Raw genomic sequence first — 20382 nt, forward strand, 5'->3', positions numbered from 1 at the left:
AGTTTATTTTGGAGTGCTGGGAAATGAATTCCATTTAAGTACTTAACTGATAAACAACACACGTTCATTTCAACAACATTAGCTGAGAGTCCAGTCCACTAATGCCAGAAATCATCTATATCGATGCTTTCTTTCTTTATATTAAACATATATATGTTAATATTTTTACACACACTTAAAAAAAACCCTCCTAAAGTTGCTTTTGACAAAACACCCCAAACAAAAACACATTCTCTTCACAAAACTACTCACCCCATTCAATTACCACTACCCCCAAACTTTTCACCTGCTGTTCCTATTGGTTCTCACGCCAGTCAGTTATCTTTTCCGGCGTCTGATTGGCTGAGGGGCGGGTCATTCAATTGAATGAGTAACGGAAGTAGATTCGGAAGCGTGTGCTCATTTTGACAGGACTAAACGCACAATTCAGGTAGAAGTTGTATAACATGTTGTTAATAATCTCTTGGTTATCGCTTAAAGAGAAACCGTACGTTCGTTATTATATATGATAATATAATCGGATAGTGAATTATCGCTCATATGTTTGCTCGGGATTTCATTGTCTGATTTCCTGCACTATCAAGTGTGCTAACAATATTAGCTGATCAGTAAAGTCCCAGAAGTGAAAGAGAAACTCTCTTTCTGTCAGTGCTGATTCACCTTTCAGCCTTATAGCCAAACTTTTGACCTTGTATGTTTACATTTTTACATATTTAAAAGTATCTACTCAACTACTGGCTTGTGTTAGCTGTGTGTGTAGAGTTCAGATGTGAATCACCAATAATAACAAGGTTGTTTTGTGCTTTTGCATAGTAAGATATTTAATCAGTGACTGATTTTTTTGTGTGTGTGTATTTTCAGTGGAGAGGGATCAAGCTGCCTAAAGACTGAAATGGTGGACTCTCAGTATTACCTCCCAAATGACATCGGGATCTCTGCTCTGGACTGCCGGGTGGCTTTTAGGCTGTTGTCTCCCAAAGAGCAAATGTATGCACACTACCTCTCTCGGGCGTCCTGGTACGGTGGACTGATCGTGCTGATCCAGACCTCTCCTGAGTCAGCCAACATCTACGTACTGCTGCAAAAAATATTCCGCCTGCAGGCGCCACAGCAGCTGGAGGCAGCGGCAACCGCAGCTGGACTGAGCGCAGAGGAGTATCAGGTGAAGCAACATGTTACGAACTCCAAAGTCAACATCAGTTCTATGTTCACTGTCGTAACAATGTTATGTCTGTTTCCAGGCCTTCCTCGTATATGCTGCTGGGCTTTATGCAAACATGGGGAACTACAAGTCATTCGGGGACACCAAATTCATCCCCAACCTACCAAAGGTCAAATAATTCACAAGAAATTCAATGCAATATCCCAAAAAAAACTCTCCTTAAAATTCGATAATTCTGCCTGTTTTAATATGCAGGAGAAGTTCAAGGCTCTGGTGTGGGAGAGTCTGGCCTTTAAACAGAGCCCTGGTGACATGGAGACACTGTGGGGCTGCTGCTGTGAGCCCCTCTACTCCCTAGAAGACAAGCAGAAACAGCTCGGTCTGGGTGAGAAGGTAAAATAAATTTAAAAAAATGCATACACACTGACTTTCGGATAACTCTGTCTCGGTTTGGTGTTTTACCTAATAATGCCTTTCTCCTAGGGGATCTCGGCGTACTTCTCAGGGAACTGCTGCTTAGAAGACGCAGAGTTTGCCCAGAAATTTCATAACTCAAATTTAAAATACACATATAATATAAAAACCGTATTTAACTGGAGATCTATAAAAACTGACACAAATACAACGAGTATATGACACAAAAAGAATATTGTCTGTCTCTCTCTGCTTCAGCTGCTCTCATTAGGGGTTGCCACAGCAGAATCCGCACATATAAATTGTTATCAATCATTTTTTAATATTAACTAGGGGTGTAAAAATATATCATGGCACAATATATATTGCAATGCAAAAATGCAACAGCATCAAATATGGTAAACCCAGGAGGTCACACACTTGAGCTTCCATTAATTATTATTAATAAAATAAAAATAAAATACATTATTATTTTTTTAATGTGAATGTGTATTTTTAGCTTAACGGAATGATGAATATTTCTGTTCTGGTGTCACCATTGTCCAGTGTATGGAACACAACCACCAATTTACCCATTTTTATTACCCTTAAACCAACTAACTCATTATCAAATAATAAACAACCCTTCAGAACTCTTTCTAGTATACTGATTTACCAATAATAATCATCCTTGTAGAACCTGAGTGCCTACAACACCCGTCTGTTCAAGACTGAAGTAGATGGGAAACGGTGCTATGAGGTGCGTTTGGCGTCTGCCAAGAAGGGTGAGTATCCAGAGCAGTTTAAACCCAGTTTGATATAAATTACTTTTCATTTCAATCTATTATTCTTCATTTGATTTTTTCCTTATCTGCAGACAACTGTGCTGTTGAGGGAAAGAGTGAAGTTTGTTTTGGCAAACATGAATTTGAGGATTCTGTGTTCTCTGTTAAGAGAGGCGATTATGCCTTTCTTATGTACAAATTGTACTTTTGGATGTGAAATGATTAACATAACATATTAAAACAAAAGAATAAAGTATTTTAGGATGATGGATTAAATACAAAAAGCATGAGTAAAGTTTTTTTGTTTGTTTGTTTTAGGATTATGCAGCCAATGACAACCAGAAGAGGATGCTGGAGGAGTACATCCACAGTTTCGCCTGTGGCTCAGTGGAAGCCCATAAAGAAGGGTCCCGTTACTGGATCAAAGACAAAGGACCTATTGTGGAGAGACAAACCATCCATATTAAACACATCTTTCCATTGATAAAATATAATAAGTTATACTTTACTTTCAAACTATTAACTAAGCCTATTTAAAACCTTGCTTTCGTTTTATTTTAAAACCATCTTTTTGTTGTTCTCTTTTTTTCAATTTGCAACAGTTACATTGGTTTTATTGAGAGCTACAGAGATCCCTTTGGCTCAAGGGGTGAATTTGAAGGTAAGCTCAAATATTTCTGGGTCAACAAAATGACGCCCATTGTTCTGCCCAGATTTATTTAAAAATGCATTATGTGGTACATACTTACAGCAGAATGGCTTCTATAACACCTCGTCTATAATTATTATATTTTTAATTTCTAATTAAAAAATACATTTTTTTTGGGCAGATATAAAATCAAAATGATCAAAATAATATAATAAAAAAAATGAATTTCTTGAAAGACAATCTTAATTAGTTTGACATGACCTTTATTTATTTATTTATTATTCATTATTATTATTAACTGCTAATCTTTGTCCATCAAATCAAATTCACGTGGAAATCCCAATATGCAAAAAACCCTACTGGTTAAAAGTTTGGGATCAGTAAAACTTTTTTTTGTATATAATAATTTTATTCAACAATGACATGTTTATATTAAATTTTACATTACAATGACAAAAGTGTATAATGTTAAAAAAAAAAAACATTCCACATAAATAGCACAGCAACCACTACTATATTTTTAACAATTAGAATGATTTTCTGACTTTGTGTGACAAGAAAGACTGGAGTAATGGTTTCTGGGACCCAAAATCAAAACCACAGGAATAAATGACATTTTAGAATATATTAAAATAGAAAACCATTACAAAAAAATGCAACTTTTTTACAAAAATAAGACGTATTTTTAAAAAACAAAAAGCAGACTCCAAACAACAAAACACTATTTTAAAAAAAAAAAAAACTCTCTCTCCTTCAAAACCATAATGTAAAATACAAAATGACACACAAATTTCTTAAAACAACCCACACACACCAACTGATACACAATCACGACCGGAGTGTCTCTCTCTCTCTCTCTCTCTCTCCTCCACACTTATCATCTCATCCATCAGGTTTTGTTGCCGTGGTGAACAAGGCCATGAGTGCTCGCTTTGCTCAGTTGGTGAACTCGGCTGAAGTCTTACTACCAGAGCTGCCTTGGCCTCCAGCCTTTGAGAAGGACATCTTCCTCAAGCCAGACTTCACCTCTCTGGACGTACTCACCTTCGCCGGCAGCGGCATCCCTGCAGGAATCAACATTCCAAACTGTAAGCCCTCTCATCCAACTTTTTAATTTTTTTTTCATATGCAGTCAGGTTTAATTTTTAAAACCATTTATCTCTGTAGATGACGATATCAGACAGACAGAAGGTTTCAAGAACGTGTCCCTTGGCAATGTGCTGGCAGTTGCATATGCCACACAGAAAGACAAGCAAACACACATCTATCAAAAAGAAAAATAAAGAAAGACTAACGACCTCTGAAATTCAAATTAAAAAAAAACAAACAAATTGAAATGCACACGCAGAGTGTTAGCTAACTCTTCCTCTGTGGCTTATTCCCATAGGACCTGTACATCAAATGGAAGGGTCCTTCTTTTGAGGTGCAATTAGCACCCCATTAACTGCAGCGTCAAGCCATCTGTAAACTCATTGAACATGTATTGAAGCATAAATGCGACTTAAAAACATTTTCCTCTAAGAAATTTAAAAATATATTCCTTAAAAAAAATGCATTATATTGATCAATACCGACAGTACAAATGTATCACAGTTTCTTTTTATGGAAAATAAAATGTTTCCGACAGTACAAATTGGCATATTAAAATGATTTCTGATTACTTAATTATATTTTTGTATTTTGAAACAGGATTTTAAATTTTAAAAAATTCAACTATCGATTTTTTATTTGAGCTATGAAGTTGCTTAAATAGTCTCTCTGTACAGACAGGTGTGTTATTTGAGCTATGAAGTTGCTTAAATACACTCTGTTGTTGGTTTTTTTTCCTATTTGATTACACTGTGCTTTTCATGTCTCAGTTTTTTTTTATTACACTGTGCTTTATGCTGCTTATGAACTGTACATCGTGAATCACAGTCACAAAATGGTCATTTTGAATTTCAGATCTCGAGCTGGTACAAGGGTAGCGAAAAAACTGAAAGAGCTGGTACAAGGGTAGCGAGACATGGGACAGCAAGTTCTCCACCATTGCCTCGTCCTATGAAGAGTGTCGAGCTGAGTGTGTAGGTCTCTACCTGTGTCTCAACAAGCAGGTGCTCAGGTGAGTCACTGAACGTTTAGTCACTTCTGCATGAATTCACTCAGCTAGAATTGTTGAGATATGGATGCTGAGGATTCTGTGTGTGCGGCAGTATTTTCGGGCATGAAGGGGAGGATGCAGAGGAGGTAGTATACGTGAACTGGCTGAACATGGTGCGTGCCGGCCTGCTGGGGCTGGAGTTCTACACGTCAGAGAGCAAGAGCTGGAGACAGGTGAGATGTGGGAATGCACAGAAATCATTGATTGTTTTCCAATCTTAACACTATCCTGGCTATCTCGCTGTCGTAGGCACACATGCAGGCCCGGTTTGTGATTTTGCGGGTTCTGCTGGAGGCTGGAGAGGGGCTGGTTGGTCTGAAGGAGTGTACGGGAGCAGATGGACGGCCAGATGCTGTCATAACACTCGACCGCAGCAAGATACACACAGTGGGCAAGAGCGCCATCCAAAGGTTCCTCTGTAAACTGCAGGTACAGACTGTTACTAGGTTCAAATGGAACTCACAACTGAATAACGCACCACATACACTAGTCTCCTGTTATTAAAATAATATACTATATAACTATATCAGTGTTATTGTAGTATAGGTAATATTTTGATTTAGTTTTTATATTTTCCATTTACATTTTAATTCCTTTTATTGAGAAAGTTTTCGTTTTTTTCTATCATTTATATTTATATTGAGATTTATACATAAATGAATAAATAAGCTTTCCATTGATGTATGGTTTGTTTGGATAGGACAAAATTTGGCCGATATACAACTGTGAAAACCTGGAATCTTGAAGGTGCAAATGAAAATCACTTTAAAGTTGTCCAAATTAATCCTTAGCAATGCATATTGCTATTCAAAAAATTAGGTTTTGATATATTTACGGTAGGATATTTACAAAATATCTTCATGGAACATGATCTTTACTTAATATCCTAATGATTTTTGGCATAAAAGAAAAATAGATAATTTTGATCCATACAATATATTGTTAGCTATTGCTACAAATACACCCATGCAACTTATGACTGGTTTTGTGCTCCAGGGTCACAACTGAGTTTGTATTCTGGTTTTCTTTTTCTAAAGGTGCACAAGTCCACAGCTGACGTTGAGGGAGGAAGGGCTCTGTATGAAGGCTATTCTGCCGTGACTGCTGACGGCACCCACAATTTCCTGCGCCTCAGAGAGACGGTTCTGCTCCGTAAGGAAGCTCGCAAGATGTTTGTCCAAAACAACAACAACAAAAAATCTTCTTCATTATCCTCCCACATCAACCAACAAAAAAAAAAATAGCACATTCACATAATAACAAAAAAAAATAAAACACAAAAACACATACACATGAAGTTCATAAAGTGCTGCTGTTTGTGTTGTAGATGACGCTGTGGAGCTGGTTGAGTATGAAGGCAGTGCCGCAGGGCTCATCCAGTCCTTCGTCGAACGCTTCCCAGACGATGCCGAGGAGGTAGAGGCCCAGCTGCGGGAAATGACCTGCATGGACTCGTCCTGCTGGTGCTGAGACGACACACAAACATCCTCTCAGACAAGAATTAGACCACACTGAGCCACAGCAAATTTCAGAAATGAACAAAATGCTGAAGAGTGCACAAGGAAGGCACTGCTAATGATTACAAAAACATTCACACGTAGGAGGAAGGAAGAACCGCACACACAAACGTAACACCCAGTATTTTAACTTTCCCACTGATCTTCTTTCTATTTTATCTATTCACTTCTAAACAAAGGCAACACTGATTAGAGTTTTAATTAGAAATATCTGTTCCTGCTTCAGACCGCTGCCCACACTTCCCACACGGGCATGTGGAAGCACTGACAAAAGTGAACTTTCTGTGTGAGGGTGGGACTTATGTAATCACAACACATAACACACTTTCTCAACTTACTTTAAAATGGAAACATACTCTGTGCCACTTTTGGAGCATATCTAGACTAAAGTTCAGCTATTGATTCAGTGTTATATAGAAGAAATCTTAGCATTCGTTCTCGAGAATATAAAAACTCCACACTTTTAAAAAAAAATTGTTTTCTCAAAAAATATTTTCACAGTGTATATCGAAAAAAAACAACACCCACCAACAAATAAAACCAATTATTTCTGAAGGTGTTTTATTGTCTTTTACTTTCAAAATACCAAAACATTTGTGCAATGCTTTTTTTATATAAATATTGTCATTATAAAAACAAAAACATCAAAAATCAAAACAAATCAAAAAAACCAATTAGAGTAATAAACACAATAAAAAACAACCAAACTATAAAAAAATTAATCCAGTCATTAATAACCAACCTCTAAGAATATTAAACGTAATATAACACAAGCAAATGCTTAATAATTTAGCCCAATGAAATATCACACAACACCAGCTAAACACAATCAGTAATTATTATAGGACAATAAACAGGCTGATTTAGCATCTTACAAAATCTACAAACTTTAAAATAAAAGTTCCAAAAGGGGGGCTTGCAGCAATGCCATAGAAGAATTCTTGGCCCCCCCCAAAAAAACCAACCCTTTTCTTAGTGTGTTGATAAACTAAAGAACATTTTTACTATGAAGAACATATTGTGTAATGGAAAGGTTCCATGGATGCCAAAAAAACAACCTTTATGTATTAGAGGTGTAATCTAATCTTACAGTCAACATTAAATAGATTCAGTGGAAAACACCTCAAATGGTTTCTGAGCTCCATTACGAGGATATTATTATTATTATTTCATCAGCCTTTCTTTGACAAATCAGGCATGCTGTATAAAATGCAGAATTGCTTTGCCCTATATGTGTGACATCTGAAAAATTCCCATATTATGAAGCTGCCTCTGTTAGATCCACTGCACTCCCTCTGTTCAGCTTCTGGGACCTTTCATCCTGACTGGACGCCTGGTAAATAAGAGGAACCCCACTCACGCCCATGCTCTGCAGGTCTTGAATCTGTGCGTCATGCGGGAGAGGCTTTAACACCCCATCTCTCCTCCAGTACAGGCTGAAATCCTCCGGCCGGTCCACTCCAAACTTCACAGCACAGAGCTGAGTCATAGCCTCACCGTTGAACGCAGTCTTCCACATTAGGGTTTTTACCAAGCTACTGTCGCCATCTTGAAACAGCACCTTTATAAACCTCTGTAGCATAGAAACAACACAGAGCTCTTGTTTTTTGGACTATACTTGCACAATTCAACTCTTTGTTCAACCATTGTACAACAACTGAATCAGACCTTTATCCATATTACTGTCTTTATGACTTATGGTTTCGTTGCTCCGACGCCGACTCCATTCTTTCAGAGACTCTCTGGCCTGGTTTGTAAGGCAGTTGGGTGGCACATCCTCTGGCTGACTCTGAATCAGACTCAGACTGGCATAGACACTTGTCAGATAGTAACCCCCTTCAAGAGAATTAATAATAAATAACAATTATTACAGGCTTTACAGAATGAAAACTTGAGTTTGGGTAAGAGGATAACACTCACACTCAAAGTTTACCAAATGTAAAAAATATAAAAGTTAGGTATATATATACACAAGTATTGATTAGCGGTGTAACTTATATTATATATATATATATATATATATATATACACAAGTATTGATTAGCGGTGTAACTCAAAATTCATAACTAAATCTGAACGCAGTGTACGTGGAGCTGTTTGTGTCCATACCTTCTCCTGTAAGCCAAGAGCTTTCCAAAAGCTCCATCATATACTCCACCTCCAGAGAGATCTCTGGCATGTTGCACAGCACCATCACATAGGACAGAGCAGGCAGGAAGTCATCTGCACCAAATTCCTGCCCTGTTTTTAAGAATATAGATAAACATTAGATGATGGCTAAGGAAATCTAAATGTAGAAATGTGGGAAATGAGCATGTACAATTCAATATCGACCAATATGTTAAATCAGCCATTATCAATATGGTACCAGTATATAGTCCATCCCTACTGGTTACACCTACACATATATACTACCATTTAGAAGTTAAGGATGAGAAAGATTTATTTTTTATTAATACTTTTATTCTGCAAGGATGCGTTAAATTGATCAAAAGTGACATGTATGATGTTACAAAGATTTCTATTTCAAATAAATGCTTGTGAACTTTTTTTTTTAATTAAAAAATCTTGAAAAACGCATCCCTGATTCCACAAAAATAATAAGAAGCACAACTCTTTTCAACATTGATGATATGAAATGCTTCTTTAGCAGCAAAACAACATATTATTATGATCTCAGAAGGATCATGTGACACTGAAGACTGGAGTAATGACTGCTTAGAATTCAGCTTTGATTTCACAGGGGTGAATTACATTTTAAAACGGTCATTTTAAATGGTAATAATATATTACACAATATTTTACTGTATTTTTGACACATGAGCATAAAAGAATTCTTAAGTTTTTAAAAAATCTTACCGACCCCAGACTTATGAATAGTAGTGTATGTGCGAGAATAAATTCACTCATGTAAAATTGACCAATGTTATTCCAGAACTCCTTACCTGATTTGTTTTTCATGGTTTTGTAAATGAGTTTGCAGATCTGCAAGAGCAGCAGCACTTTGTCAATGGGTGAGTACGCCCGCTGCATTAGAGTCAGCTTGTGCTTAATTTTCTCAATGCCCTGGGCGTCAGGAACGCCCACCTGAACCCCAAATAGCTTCTGTGGCGAGGCTCCATTGGCTCTTTGCAAGCTGTCCATCATTCTTTGGAAGGATCCATCTTGTTTGTGCAGGGTCCGAAGAGCCGCATCAATCTGAGGCTTCAGAGGCTTCAGCACACAGCGGAACATGGCCTTCTCCAGTGCTTGGTCTGCACACAGGAAAACATTGAAACATTTCAACACTTAACTTGGTGAAATGATACAGACAACATTATTAAACAAAATCACACAGACTTAAAATACCTTTTTCATTCTCCGTCAGAACAGTTTCTATCGGAGGTTCCAGCTCTCCACATTCCAGAAGGAAAGCTTTGGCCTGATTGATGAAGAGACGCAAATCCTGCAGCAGCTGTACAGCAGAGGTCAAGCAATGTGGCTTCAGCGCCTCTCTCTGCTGCCTCAGGAAGTCCTGAACCAGAGCACCAAACGCCATGCGACGGTCACAAGACAGGTCCTCCACCATCCGCGCCACTCGCTTCTCTGGGGCAAAAAAGGATATGAAGGCGGCACTCATTTTGCGCAGGGCAGACATGGACTTCCTTGGAGGTGGCATGACGGGGTTGCTAGTGCCTCGTACAAGAGGAGGACGTTCGGGACTCTCCTCAGCCTCATCGAGGCTGCTGAGGGAACTGCTGCTGTCCAGCTCACTGAGAGACGGAGCATGTCGCTGTTCCAGCACAAGTCCTTCGTCATCTTCCTCCTCCTCATCTTCTTCCTGTCCTTTCTGCTCCAGGATTTTTGGCTGGGCCTAAAAACAGCAAAAAAAAACACATAAAAAAAACTAAAAAATCAAACAAAAATGCAACTCTGAAAAGGTCCCGTACCTTCTGAAGAGCTTTAGGCATCTGATAGTCATCTTCTTCGGCGGTGGGAGAAAGAGTAGAAGTGACCTTGGCTTTCTTCTGTGATGAATCACAAGGTTGCATGTAGTCTGTGGCTTCCTCCACAGTGTTTTTGATAGCTTCCTCACTGGCCTGAACTGCTATAGGTGGGATCATCTGCTTTGCAGCTTTCAATCTGGCTTTGCATTTGGCTTTAGCCAGTAATGGCGGTGGAGGTGGTGGGAGGACAGGGGGTGACAAGGAGCTGGAATTTTCAGTGGAGACACGAACCTTGAAGCTGGTTTTGAAATTATGACGCCGGTGCATGGTGTTGCGACCTGGGTAGTCTTGTAGGAAAAGAGGGTTGACAAAACATAAACCTTTGCCTCCCCCGTAATCTAGCTCGCAGGGACTCCGTGTTTGGATTGGACAAAGCTCCTGGAATGGGGTGGGGTTTGGGTTGATGGGCGTTGAGCAGTCTTGTGGGCTTGGAGTTGGAGGCAAGAGTTTCTCAGCGACAAGAGGTTCATTGCGAGGACCCCGAACATTTAAGTGGGAACTCCAGAACTCTGTTAAATACAGAAGAGCATCGAGATCAGGAGAAACATATTTTATGATACATATTAGCTGACATTTACGAATTCTAAAATAACAGTATAACCTGAGTGTATGTTATTGGCTGATTTTAGATTTTTTTTTTTGTAATTATTATATCAGTTATTGGAATTATATTGGCCAATACTGGAAACTACACTTCCTCAATTTTACTTTAGGTTACTCTTCAATATTTAAAGTGAATATTAAGTGTAAAACACACACACACACACACACACACACACAGAACACAAATTTTTGGCAAATTTAATTGATTTTGACTAAATTTTATAGTGTAAATTGTATAAATTGTATACATTTATTATCTGTGTGTGTGTGTGTGTGTGTGTGAGAGAGTGAGTGTGTTAACTGTAGCTGTCATTAACTGCTCTATTTGAATATAATTGAATTAAATCGTAATTTATTCTTGTGATGGCAAAGCTGAATTTTCAGCATCATTACTCCAGTCTTCAGTGTCACATGACCTTTCTGAAATCATTCTAATATGCTGATTTGCTGCTCGAGAAACATTTTTAATAAAAAATGTTGAAAGAACAATATTACCAATAAACATATTACATTTTTTTAATCTTTGATGAACAGAATATTCAAAAGAACAGCATTGATTTAAAATAGAAATCTTTCGTAACATTATGTCTGTGTATATTATGTAACATAAATGTCTGGTAACACTTTCTCACAATTAACTAGTTGCTTATTAGCATGCCTATTATTAACATTGGCTGTTGATAAGTATTATACAGCATTTATTCTATATGAACATATTCTACATCCCTAATCATTCCCAATACATAAACTTAACAACTACCTTCCTAACTATTTACAAGCAGCAAATTAGGAGTTTATCGAGGCAAAATTCATAGTTGATATGATATTTTTTAATAGCGAGAATTGGATCTTAAAATAAAGTGTGACCAAATGTCTTTACTGTCATTTTTAATCAGTTTATTGTGTCCTTGCTAAATAAAATATTAATTTCTTTCACATAAAAAAAAAATCATACTGGCCCCAAACTTTTGCCCCCCCCACCCCCCTTTTTTTGCCAATTAAGCCTTTTTTGTACAATACAAAGAGACAGTAGAAGCAATGATCTACCATGCCTTACAGAACGGCTTCTTTCAAACATGCAATTCAATTCAACAGCTTATGAATCTTGTACCTACCCACACCCATATGAGAGATGGACTCCAACTGTTTGTGTGAAGAAGCTTTAGCAATTGCTTCAGGCAGCTCCAGAGTGAAAGGAAGAACATCCCTACAGATATATGCAAAACATAGAATAGAAATGTCATATTTGGGGAGTGCCATGCTGTTGTTGTAGATACAAAATAGTAAATACTAATCCATACCGACTAACACAGTAGAAGGCAATGAGTCTGCACAGGTCTGGGAAACTAATAGCAGAGCTTTCCAAAGAGAAGGCTGTTGATAAAAGGGAAATAGTTGGAGTCGACAAAAAAAATTCAACTGAAAACAAAAAGCAGAATAATATGACTGACTTTCCGACTAATCTTTATGTATTTTACATGCAATTTAAATATGTAAATTTTTTGTCATTTTTCTTCAAGACGTATTGCTTGTTTATACTTAGGATATCAAGCTTAATATATTCCTATACACTGTAAAAACTCACCTGAGTCTTCTTCTCGGATGATGACCTGTTTGAAGAAGGACGGCATGCTGTCATCTGCCAGCCGAACACACAACATTTTTTTCTGCGATGTACTGGACCTACGCACCAAGAAGGTCTGCAAGGTAACAAAAGTTTCCAAAAATACTGTTAAAAAGTTTGCTGTAACTGTCTGTTTTCAAAACCAGATGGTGGAACGGACGTGCTGCTCACCCCGGGGGGCTCGCGCCGCAGGATATGAAGAGCTGTAGCCGAGTTAATGGAGAGCTGGAGCCACACAGGGTGCGTCAACAAGAGCCGGTCCAGTACACTGATGCTCCTCAGGGATCCTCTCTGTGCACATGTCCGTTTCTCCCCCACGGGCCGAGCGTCAGGATAGTCGTAGACAGGGTCACCCTGCATCTTCAGAATGACAGCGAGATTTCAACTCCTCTGACAATGAATCTCTGTTTCTCTTCTTTGTAGATGTTCGTGTTGGCACTTGACAAAAAAAGGAAGTTCTGACCAGTTCAAGAGGATGTCTTCATGTCAGAGAGTCTTACAGTAAATTATTCATGTACACATCTCTGTTTTTCTCTAAAGTTTTGTCACTGTTTTCCTAGAATTGCTATTTTCAACACAATCATGTGCCTACTTATTCCTTCTGACCGTTGCTCTTCAATGGCCAAGGGAAACTCCCTCGCTGATTCTCCTGGCCATGTGAGAACCATGCGTCACAGTCTGACTAATAGCACATCTCTACTGTTTTTGTTCTGCATTCACACAGACCATTCAAAAAACACTTGCATTGTTCTTAAAGACGACACAACAGAAGCGTCATTTATACCAAACTTTACAGAAAGTGAAGAGGAACTGAAACTAGTACTAAATTCAAGAAGTGTGTAATAAAGCTGTTTTATCATGATGACAATCTGTCCTATTCCGTTAAAGATAATAATATTGAAAATAAAAAAGTGAAAGTGAATGATTGTTTCTTATATAATGAACACTCTAGTCTCTAAAGCTACCACTGAAGTAACTAGTTGAGTGAGGTTGGGTAGCAGGTTGACTCTGTGTGGGCCAGTATGGAATACTTTTTGGCAAGAGCCAATGGCTGCTATAGCAACAGAGGCTTTCATATTCCACTGAGCATCCCTACCCACGAACACACACGCCTCCACTGTTAAAATTTAGGAAAGGCCAGCTACTTTTCCCAAAACTTCATGCTCCTAACTAGATTCAACTGAGAATTATGTTTGCAATAAAATAAAATAAATAATAATAATAATTTAGATGTTACTTGGAATATAAAGAACATATGTACTATGAAAAACTATATTAATAAAGTGCTATATTAAAACTTTCCTCTCAAGAGATCATTTGAAAACCCCAAAAAAAAAAAAAAAATCATGAGTACCCCTGAACTCCCTATAAACATTTATAACTTTATTCACATTTAATCCCGAGACATAGTTTATCATATTATTTTAATTTTAAGTCTGCTTATGGGTCAATAATAAATAAAAATGATAAAAAAGGAGAAATCTATCTAAATCCTATTTATTTATTTGGTTCTCTATTACTCTAACTGAACAAAATGGGCCTTTTCATAAAAAATGTAAATGTGGGATATTTCAAATAAATATATTTTGTCACATAACATCAAAATGGATTTCTGAATTGGCACACTACTTTTGATTTGGTTCACAAAGGTATTTCAAATATTAATATTTTAAATAAAATTGTTTCACTGTTTTATAAGAGATAATAAGAACATTCTTATTTAGTTTCAAGTTTGTTTTATATTGCACGTTTAAAAACAGCAAGCATGGCTGATCAAATTGCTGAACACAACATAGAAGTTGACCATTCCAATGGTGAATATGGGGTAAATGGAAAACTGCAGTCCTGTCCATCTGAGCTCTGAAATAACTGCTGCCTCATTTACTGGAGTCTCAGCATGAGCTGAGCGAGTCCAGACTGGTGAGAAAGAAGCCTCTAAGTATGCACTGGAAAGGAACTGCTATTATCTCTGTTTTGTAATGCAGGTTGAGGTTTTTTAAATTGTTGTCTGAGCAAGAATTTTTCAGGAGCTGTATAATTTATATAGGTCTAGAGAGAGAGAGAGTACAATAGATATAAATCGTGACAATGCGAGTTGTCACGTCTCTTGTTATTTGTTCAATAACGTAGCATCTGTCAAAAGTCATTAAACACAATCTTCATCATAAAAATAAAAATCCAAAAATCTGCATCTTACTCTCGCCTCGTGACTGAGCGCAAACTTCAGTCTCTCTTTGAGGAATGTTAATATTTTACTGTAATGTACTGTAAATGCCACATGGCACTAAGACATAGTCATGACCAAACACATGACTATTTAAAAGCTATAGAAAAGGAGAGTCACTTACCTCTGTTTATCAGTCGCTGTTATTCAATAAGAACAAACGACACCAACACTTCGTGACTTTTCCTAAATTGTCAGATCCATAAAAATGCTCTGCAATACTTCTGGAAATGTGGAAAGTTCAGGAGATATATAATTAAAGGGGAATTCTGCTTGTTATTTCCCTTTCCACGCGCTTGAAATGATGCCTAGAGGCGTCTGTATAAAAGTGTGATTCACACTATGCATGTTTCGTCTCCCACACGTGTGTGTTTTCCAGCCGAGAGTTCTCATACATGACAAGTTTCTTCATACCTGGTTATGCGCATGCGTTCTTGTGACATACAATATACACGAATATAATTAGGATATATATATATATATATATATATATATATATATATATATATATATATATATATATATATACTTTTTTTTTTTTCAAAAATGTAATTTTGTGTACGCGTGTAATTTCACATTATGTTCATATTCTATCAAAAGTCACGAAAATATATTCAAATATTATGTTTAATGACTTTGCAACTCAAACCTGAATCCTCAACTCCATTACTTATTATGTCTCTATGGGTGTATATTTCGAAAAATATTATTTTAAAAACAACATTCTTCCCTATGAAATTGTGAACTTTCCTTATAAAGTATAAGGTTACTTTATAACAATGACTGCGTCCGGATCCTTCTGTCTAGTATTTGTACTCACACGGATGGGCTACACCAGAAGAACACCACCAAACATTCGGGAAACGGATATGAAGTCTCTTCATCGCGTTAGGTAAGAGGGTAGACAAAACGCTTTTGTCTGTTTGAAACCTTAGTGCTTCAAATTAGTTCATTTGCTCGTAATTTGTTTTACCCATTCCCGGTATAATTTTAACAGTGAGTGAGATCAGCGATCGTTTTTTGTATTTCCTTGTTTATGGCTGCTAACAAGATAGCGCGTGGCTAGCAAAGTACGCATGTGCTAATTATGCGATGTTAGTGCCTTCGAGGCTTAAATGGACACAAATAATGCGTCTTATGGGGGTGACAGGTGCGAAAGTTTCGAGGAAGATGTTCAAAGTCAGCTGGCTAACAGTATGCGTGTAAATCACCGCCAGTTGTCATTAGCAAAACTCAGTGAGATCAGCGCTTTCTAGAAACGACTACGCAGCGCAGATTATCAGCGCGTCCCTGCAACTGGCGGGCTAGCAATTGGTTACTTAAACAACTACAATAACTATAACATTAATGGTCGGAGACTTTCTTTTTTCATGTGTCTATCACCTAATCTACAGTACGGATGGCGCGACGAATTGTATTATGGGGCTATTCACACATAACGCGTTTTTGCGTTTAACGTATTTAATTTAACGTTAAGCGTCGCGTTTTAAAAACGCAGTGTCGTACGCGAGAGCAGCGTTTAAACGCCTGTTTCTAACACTTGTTTACATAAAAAAAGGGAAAAGCAGCTACGTGGCTGTTCTGTTTGACCAGCTCACTTATATTCACCGAAACCGTCTGTAAAAGAGGCGCGCGTAATTTGAATTGCGGTGTCTCAGTGCTTCTTATTAAGCTCAACCAATTCAACACATGTTTGATAAGCCCTCCTTGAATTTCAGACCCGTTTGCTTTTAGAACTAATTAGGTCTTGCGGCCAAAAAGAAAGAAATAAGGCTTGTTCCCTATTTCTAGGTATTCTGAGGTGCAATGGACGACATCAACGCAGTGAAGCTCTTTGTTGGGAATCTGGATTTGGAAACCACACAAGATGACCTAATAGCACTTTTTGCCCCTTATGGAGAAGTGGTGCACATAACTGTACTGAGGCAGTTTGCCTTTGTCCATCTGCAGGGAGAAGGGGCTGCTGACCGTGCCATCCGTGATCTGAATGGTCAAGAGTACCGTGGCCGGAGCCTTGTAGTTGAGGAATCCAAAGGGAGGCCTCTCAATTCCACCAAAGTATTTGTGGGGAACCTGTGCGCTTCCTGTTCAGTTGAAGACCTATATGATCTCTTCTCAGCTTACGGCAAAGTTCTCGATTGTGATAAAGTAAAGAGTAAGTATGTGTATAATGCACCTGCTTTGTATCAGTGCATATTTCTTGCCATTATATAACAGTGATGTGTTCTCTTGCAGCAAAGCCCTCCTCATTTACAGGCTACGCCTTTGTGCACATGGAGCGTAAAGAGGATGCAGAACAAGCCATTGAGGGTCTTCATGGGACCTCATTTATGGGGCGTCCACTTGCAGTGGAGCTCTCAAAGGTACAGCAGACCACAAACAAGGTCCCGTGTGCCAGCTGCGGTGCACATGGCCACTTTGCAGGAGAATGCCCGATCAACAGGCCTTCAATGGAGCACCACCAGAGTCAGGCTGCTGTCTTGGCTGCAGCTGCCGCCGCTGCTGCCGGACTTCCCCTTCAGGTGCAGCAGAGTGTCCACAACTCTTTCTACAACACTGCGAGCACTGACCCAACCTTTGCAGCTCTGAAAGACTTGACCACTTCCAGGGTTGATGGCAAACCTGTCAGTGCTGCGGTCTACGGTGCCCTGGCGAGTCAAGTCTACAGTGCTGTAGCAGACCAGATGCTGAACATGTCGACAAGCCAAGCTGCGGATGGCTACCCCACCGAAGGAGAAGCGCCGCCGGGGGCACGGAGTCTGACCCGAGCAAATTCCTCTCTGTACAGTGCCAGTAAATCCTATGTGAACATTGCAAGCACAGATTATGGGACCATGGGATCCAACCAACATGACCCACAAGCCGTCTTTGAAGCTGCTCGGGCCCGATACTTTGAGCAGGGACAACAAGTGCTGGCTGAACAGCAGGCGGTGACCAAATCTGACCGAGACCGAAGTCCAGTACGACGTTCGACCCCATTACTGCCTGATCCAGTTCCCCAGCCGTTCTCCCAGACGCGTCCCAAACGACGGGCCCTGCTCCCAACACCTCCTGGTGGTCCAGAACTACCTGCAGTTAAAAATGGCGACCCAATTGCAAGGTAAAGGTTTTTTTAATTATATTTAAATATTATAGTACAACACAAAAGTGTGACCGTGGATCACAAAACCAGTCATAAGGGTCAATTTTTTTTAAATTTCCATTGATGTATGGTTTTGTTGGGATAGGACAATATTTGGCCGAGATACAACAATTTGAAAATCTGGAATCTGAGGGTGCAAAAAAATAAAAATATTGAGTAAATTACATTCAAAGTTGTCCAAATGAAATTCCTAGCAATGCATATTATGACAATACAATATTACAGTATCTTTATAGTACATGATCTTTACTTTTTATATCCTAACGATTTTAAGCATAAAAGAAAATGTATACGCTATTGCTACGAATATACCCATGCGACTTAAGATTGGTTTTGTGGTCCATGGTCACACACACACTTTTTTGTTTTGCCAAAAAATCAAATAAAAAAAATATACTCCAAAATAAATTATATGCAAAACATTAACTATACTGACTACAAAGCACATCTAAACTCTTTTCTCCATACCAGGTGCTATGCAGAGTACTACCAACAGTACCATCAGTACCAACAGTACCAACAATACCAGCAATACCAGCAATATCAGCAGTACCAGTACAGCTATCCACCGCCACCACCCCCTACGATGCCCATGATGCCTCCAGGTCCAATGGATGCACAACAGATGTCCGCCCCTGGCACAACTGCTTCACCAAGAGTGTATGAGCCAACTTCAACACACCAGGAGCCCGTCCTACGCCGTCCTGATTACCTTCAGCAACACACATCTGAGTCCCCATATCGATAGCCCTTACCACCTCACGAGTGTGTGCACGCGTGTTTGGTTGTGAAAATGTGTGCGTGTGTCAATTTTGGTCCTACATGACAAAAGAAACTAGAAGAAAGGGATAAATTGAATTATTACTGTTACATCAAACCCAGATATTGTAGTTTCGCAGTTATCTTTCCCCCGCAAAATGTTAAATATCTCATTATGTACAGAATGTAGACGTTTACAAGGCCATGAAAGTTTTAATTCTGAGCTTCTCTCGGTTAATTTTTTTTTTTTTTTTTTTTGTTTTTTTTTCTCCCCGAAGTGCTCAGAACTACATCGGCTGTCACTTTTATAGATAAAATACTGTTTGACTTTGTCGGGTCAGACATTCTCCGAAGTCAAATGACTGTGCCTTGTGAAAATAAACTTTTTTTTTTTTGTATAGACTTTTGTAAAACCAAGTACTTCAGATCAGGTACAGCTTTATTAAATTCATGGTTCAAGAAAGGAGCAAGCCTCAGTCAAATATCCTAATCCAAATTGTTGTCAGCATATTGTAATTGGCTTGGACTGATGTTAAATTTCACAACAACTAGGAAGACAGCGTAGTTTAGCTAGAATGTACAGAGGACCTGTGTGAAGTCTGTGTGTGTGAGAGAGTGAGAACACAATGTTAACTGATCCATTAGCTTACACATGAGCACCCCAATCACATACACATCAGGCCTTTTTCGTATATTCATATTTGAGTAAGGAAGGGCAGGCATTTGGCCATATTAAGATGAATCAGTACCAAACAAATCCACAAACCTCTACTTAAATGCTCTAACCACTCCATCACTAGAGCAGATGGATACACCTGCCCAGTTCGACAACATTAAAACTGATATTAAAATCATCTGTTGGAAAAGAGAAGGCAATAATAGATTCATTGCAAAAGGGACGAGTTTGTTTGTCAGTCGAGAAGCATATTTGCTCTAAATGTTTTTCATTCGGATGCCTCTATTGACTCTGAATGAGTTTGAGGTGTCGTTGTTGCTTATTAGCAAACAGAACTGGTTCTATAGTCTGCCAGTAGTGATTATGCATGTTTTTGCAGGATTTAAAGTGCAAACGACTGCCATCTCTAGCTTTGCATCCCTCTCTTACATGGACCGGATACTTGGGAGTATTGACTTATAAGTATGGGTGGAAACCGCTCAAATGACCTTAAAAGAGAATGAGGATTTACGTTCTTTTTGTTTCTTCTGAAAGTAGCCCCATGCAAATACTATTATGTTTCTCTGACCATTTCTTTTGTTCACATTTACATTTATCATAGTCTCTTTATCCTTAGAGTCATGTGAATTGATTTCAGGGGCTTTGGGGTGGAAACACTTATTATTTAGGGATGGGAAGTGTAAAACCTGTTCAGGCCTGACATATATATAGTTAAGGCAATT

General features: G+C 38.5%; 3 protein-coding genes across 3 annotated transcripts; 2 read left to right on the forward strand and 1 right to left on the reverse strand.

The window, feature by feature from the left end:
* Positions 1-351: 351 nt before the first annotated feature.
* dpp3 (dipeptidyl-peptidase 3) lies at positions 352-7108 on the forward strand. The gene is given in 18 exon segments (XM_042710948.1): positions 352-430; positions 862-1162; positions 1242-1331; positions 1418-1555; positions 1646-1718; positions 2251-2340; positions 2433-2593; positions 2659-2787; positions 2941-3001; positions 3883-4077; positions 4157-4267; positions 4375-4469; positions 4907-4967; positions 4970-5090; positions 5182-5302; positions 5379-5558; positions 6167-6315; positions 6443-7108. Coding segments are annotated over 17 exon segments (2202 nt in total). The 5' UTR covers positions 352-430; positions 862-892; the 3' UTR covers positions 6600-7108.
* A 260-nt stretch (positions 7109-7368) lies between these two features.
* On the reverse strand, positions 7369-15493 carry rin1a (Ras and Rab interactor 1a). Its single transcript, XM_042710949.1, has 11 exons — positions 15208-15493; positions 13031-13219; positions 12821-12935; positions 12537-12609; positions 12351-12442; positions 10576-11141; positions 9995-10499; positions 9592-9900; positions 8756-8887; positions 8330-8482; positions 7369-8245 (listed from the first exon to the last, which is right to left on the reverse strand). Exons 2-11 carry the CDS (start codon positions 13217-13219, stop codon positions 7905-7907), a joined length of 2475 nt encoding a protein of 824 aa, XP_042566883.1. The 5' UTR covers positions 15208-15493; the 3' UTR covers positions 7369-7904.
* Positions 15494-15859: 366 nt separating this feature from the next.
* Positions 15860-20230, forward strand: rbm14a (RNA binding motif protein 14a). Its single transcript, XM_042710950.1, has 5 exons — positions 15860-15975; positions 16875-17238; positions 17319-17840; positions 17907-18183; positions 18697-20230. Exons 2-5 carry the CDS (start codon positions 16890-16892, stop codon positions 18971-18973), a joined length of 1425 nt encoding a protein of 474 aa, XP_042566884.1. The 5' UTR covers positions 15860-15975; positions 16875-16889; the 3' UTR covers positions 18974-20230.
* The last annotated feature ends 152 nt before the right edge of the window (positions 20231-20382 follow it).

This window comes from Cyprinus carpio, chromosome A21 (assembly GCF_018340385.1).
Source record: "Cyprinus carpio isolate SPL01 chromosome A21, ASM1834038v1, whole genome shotgun sequence".
In the NCBI taxonomy this organism is placed as follows: Eukaryota; Metazoa; Chordata; class Actinopteri; order Cypriniformes; family Cyprinidae; genus Cyprinus; species Cyprinus carpio.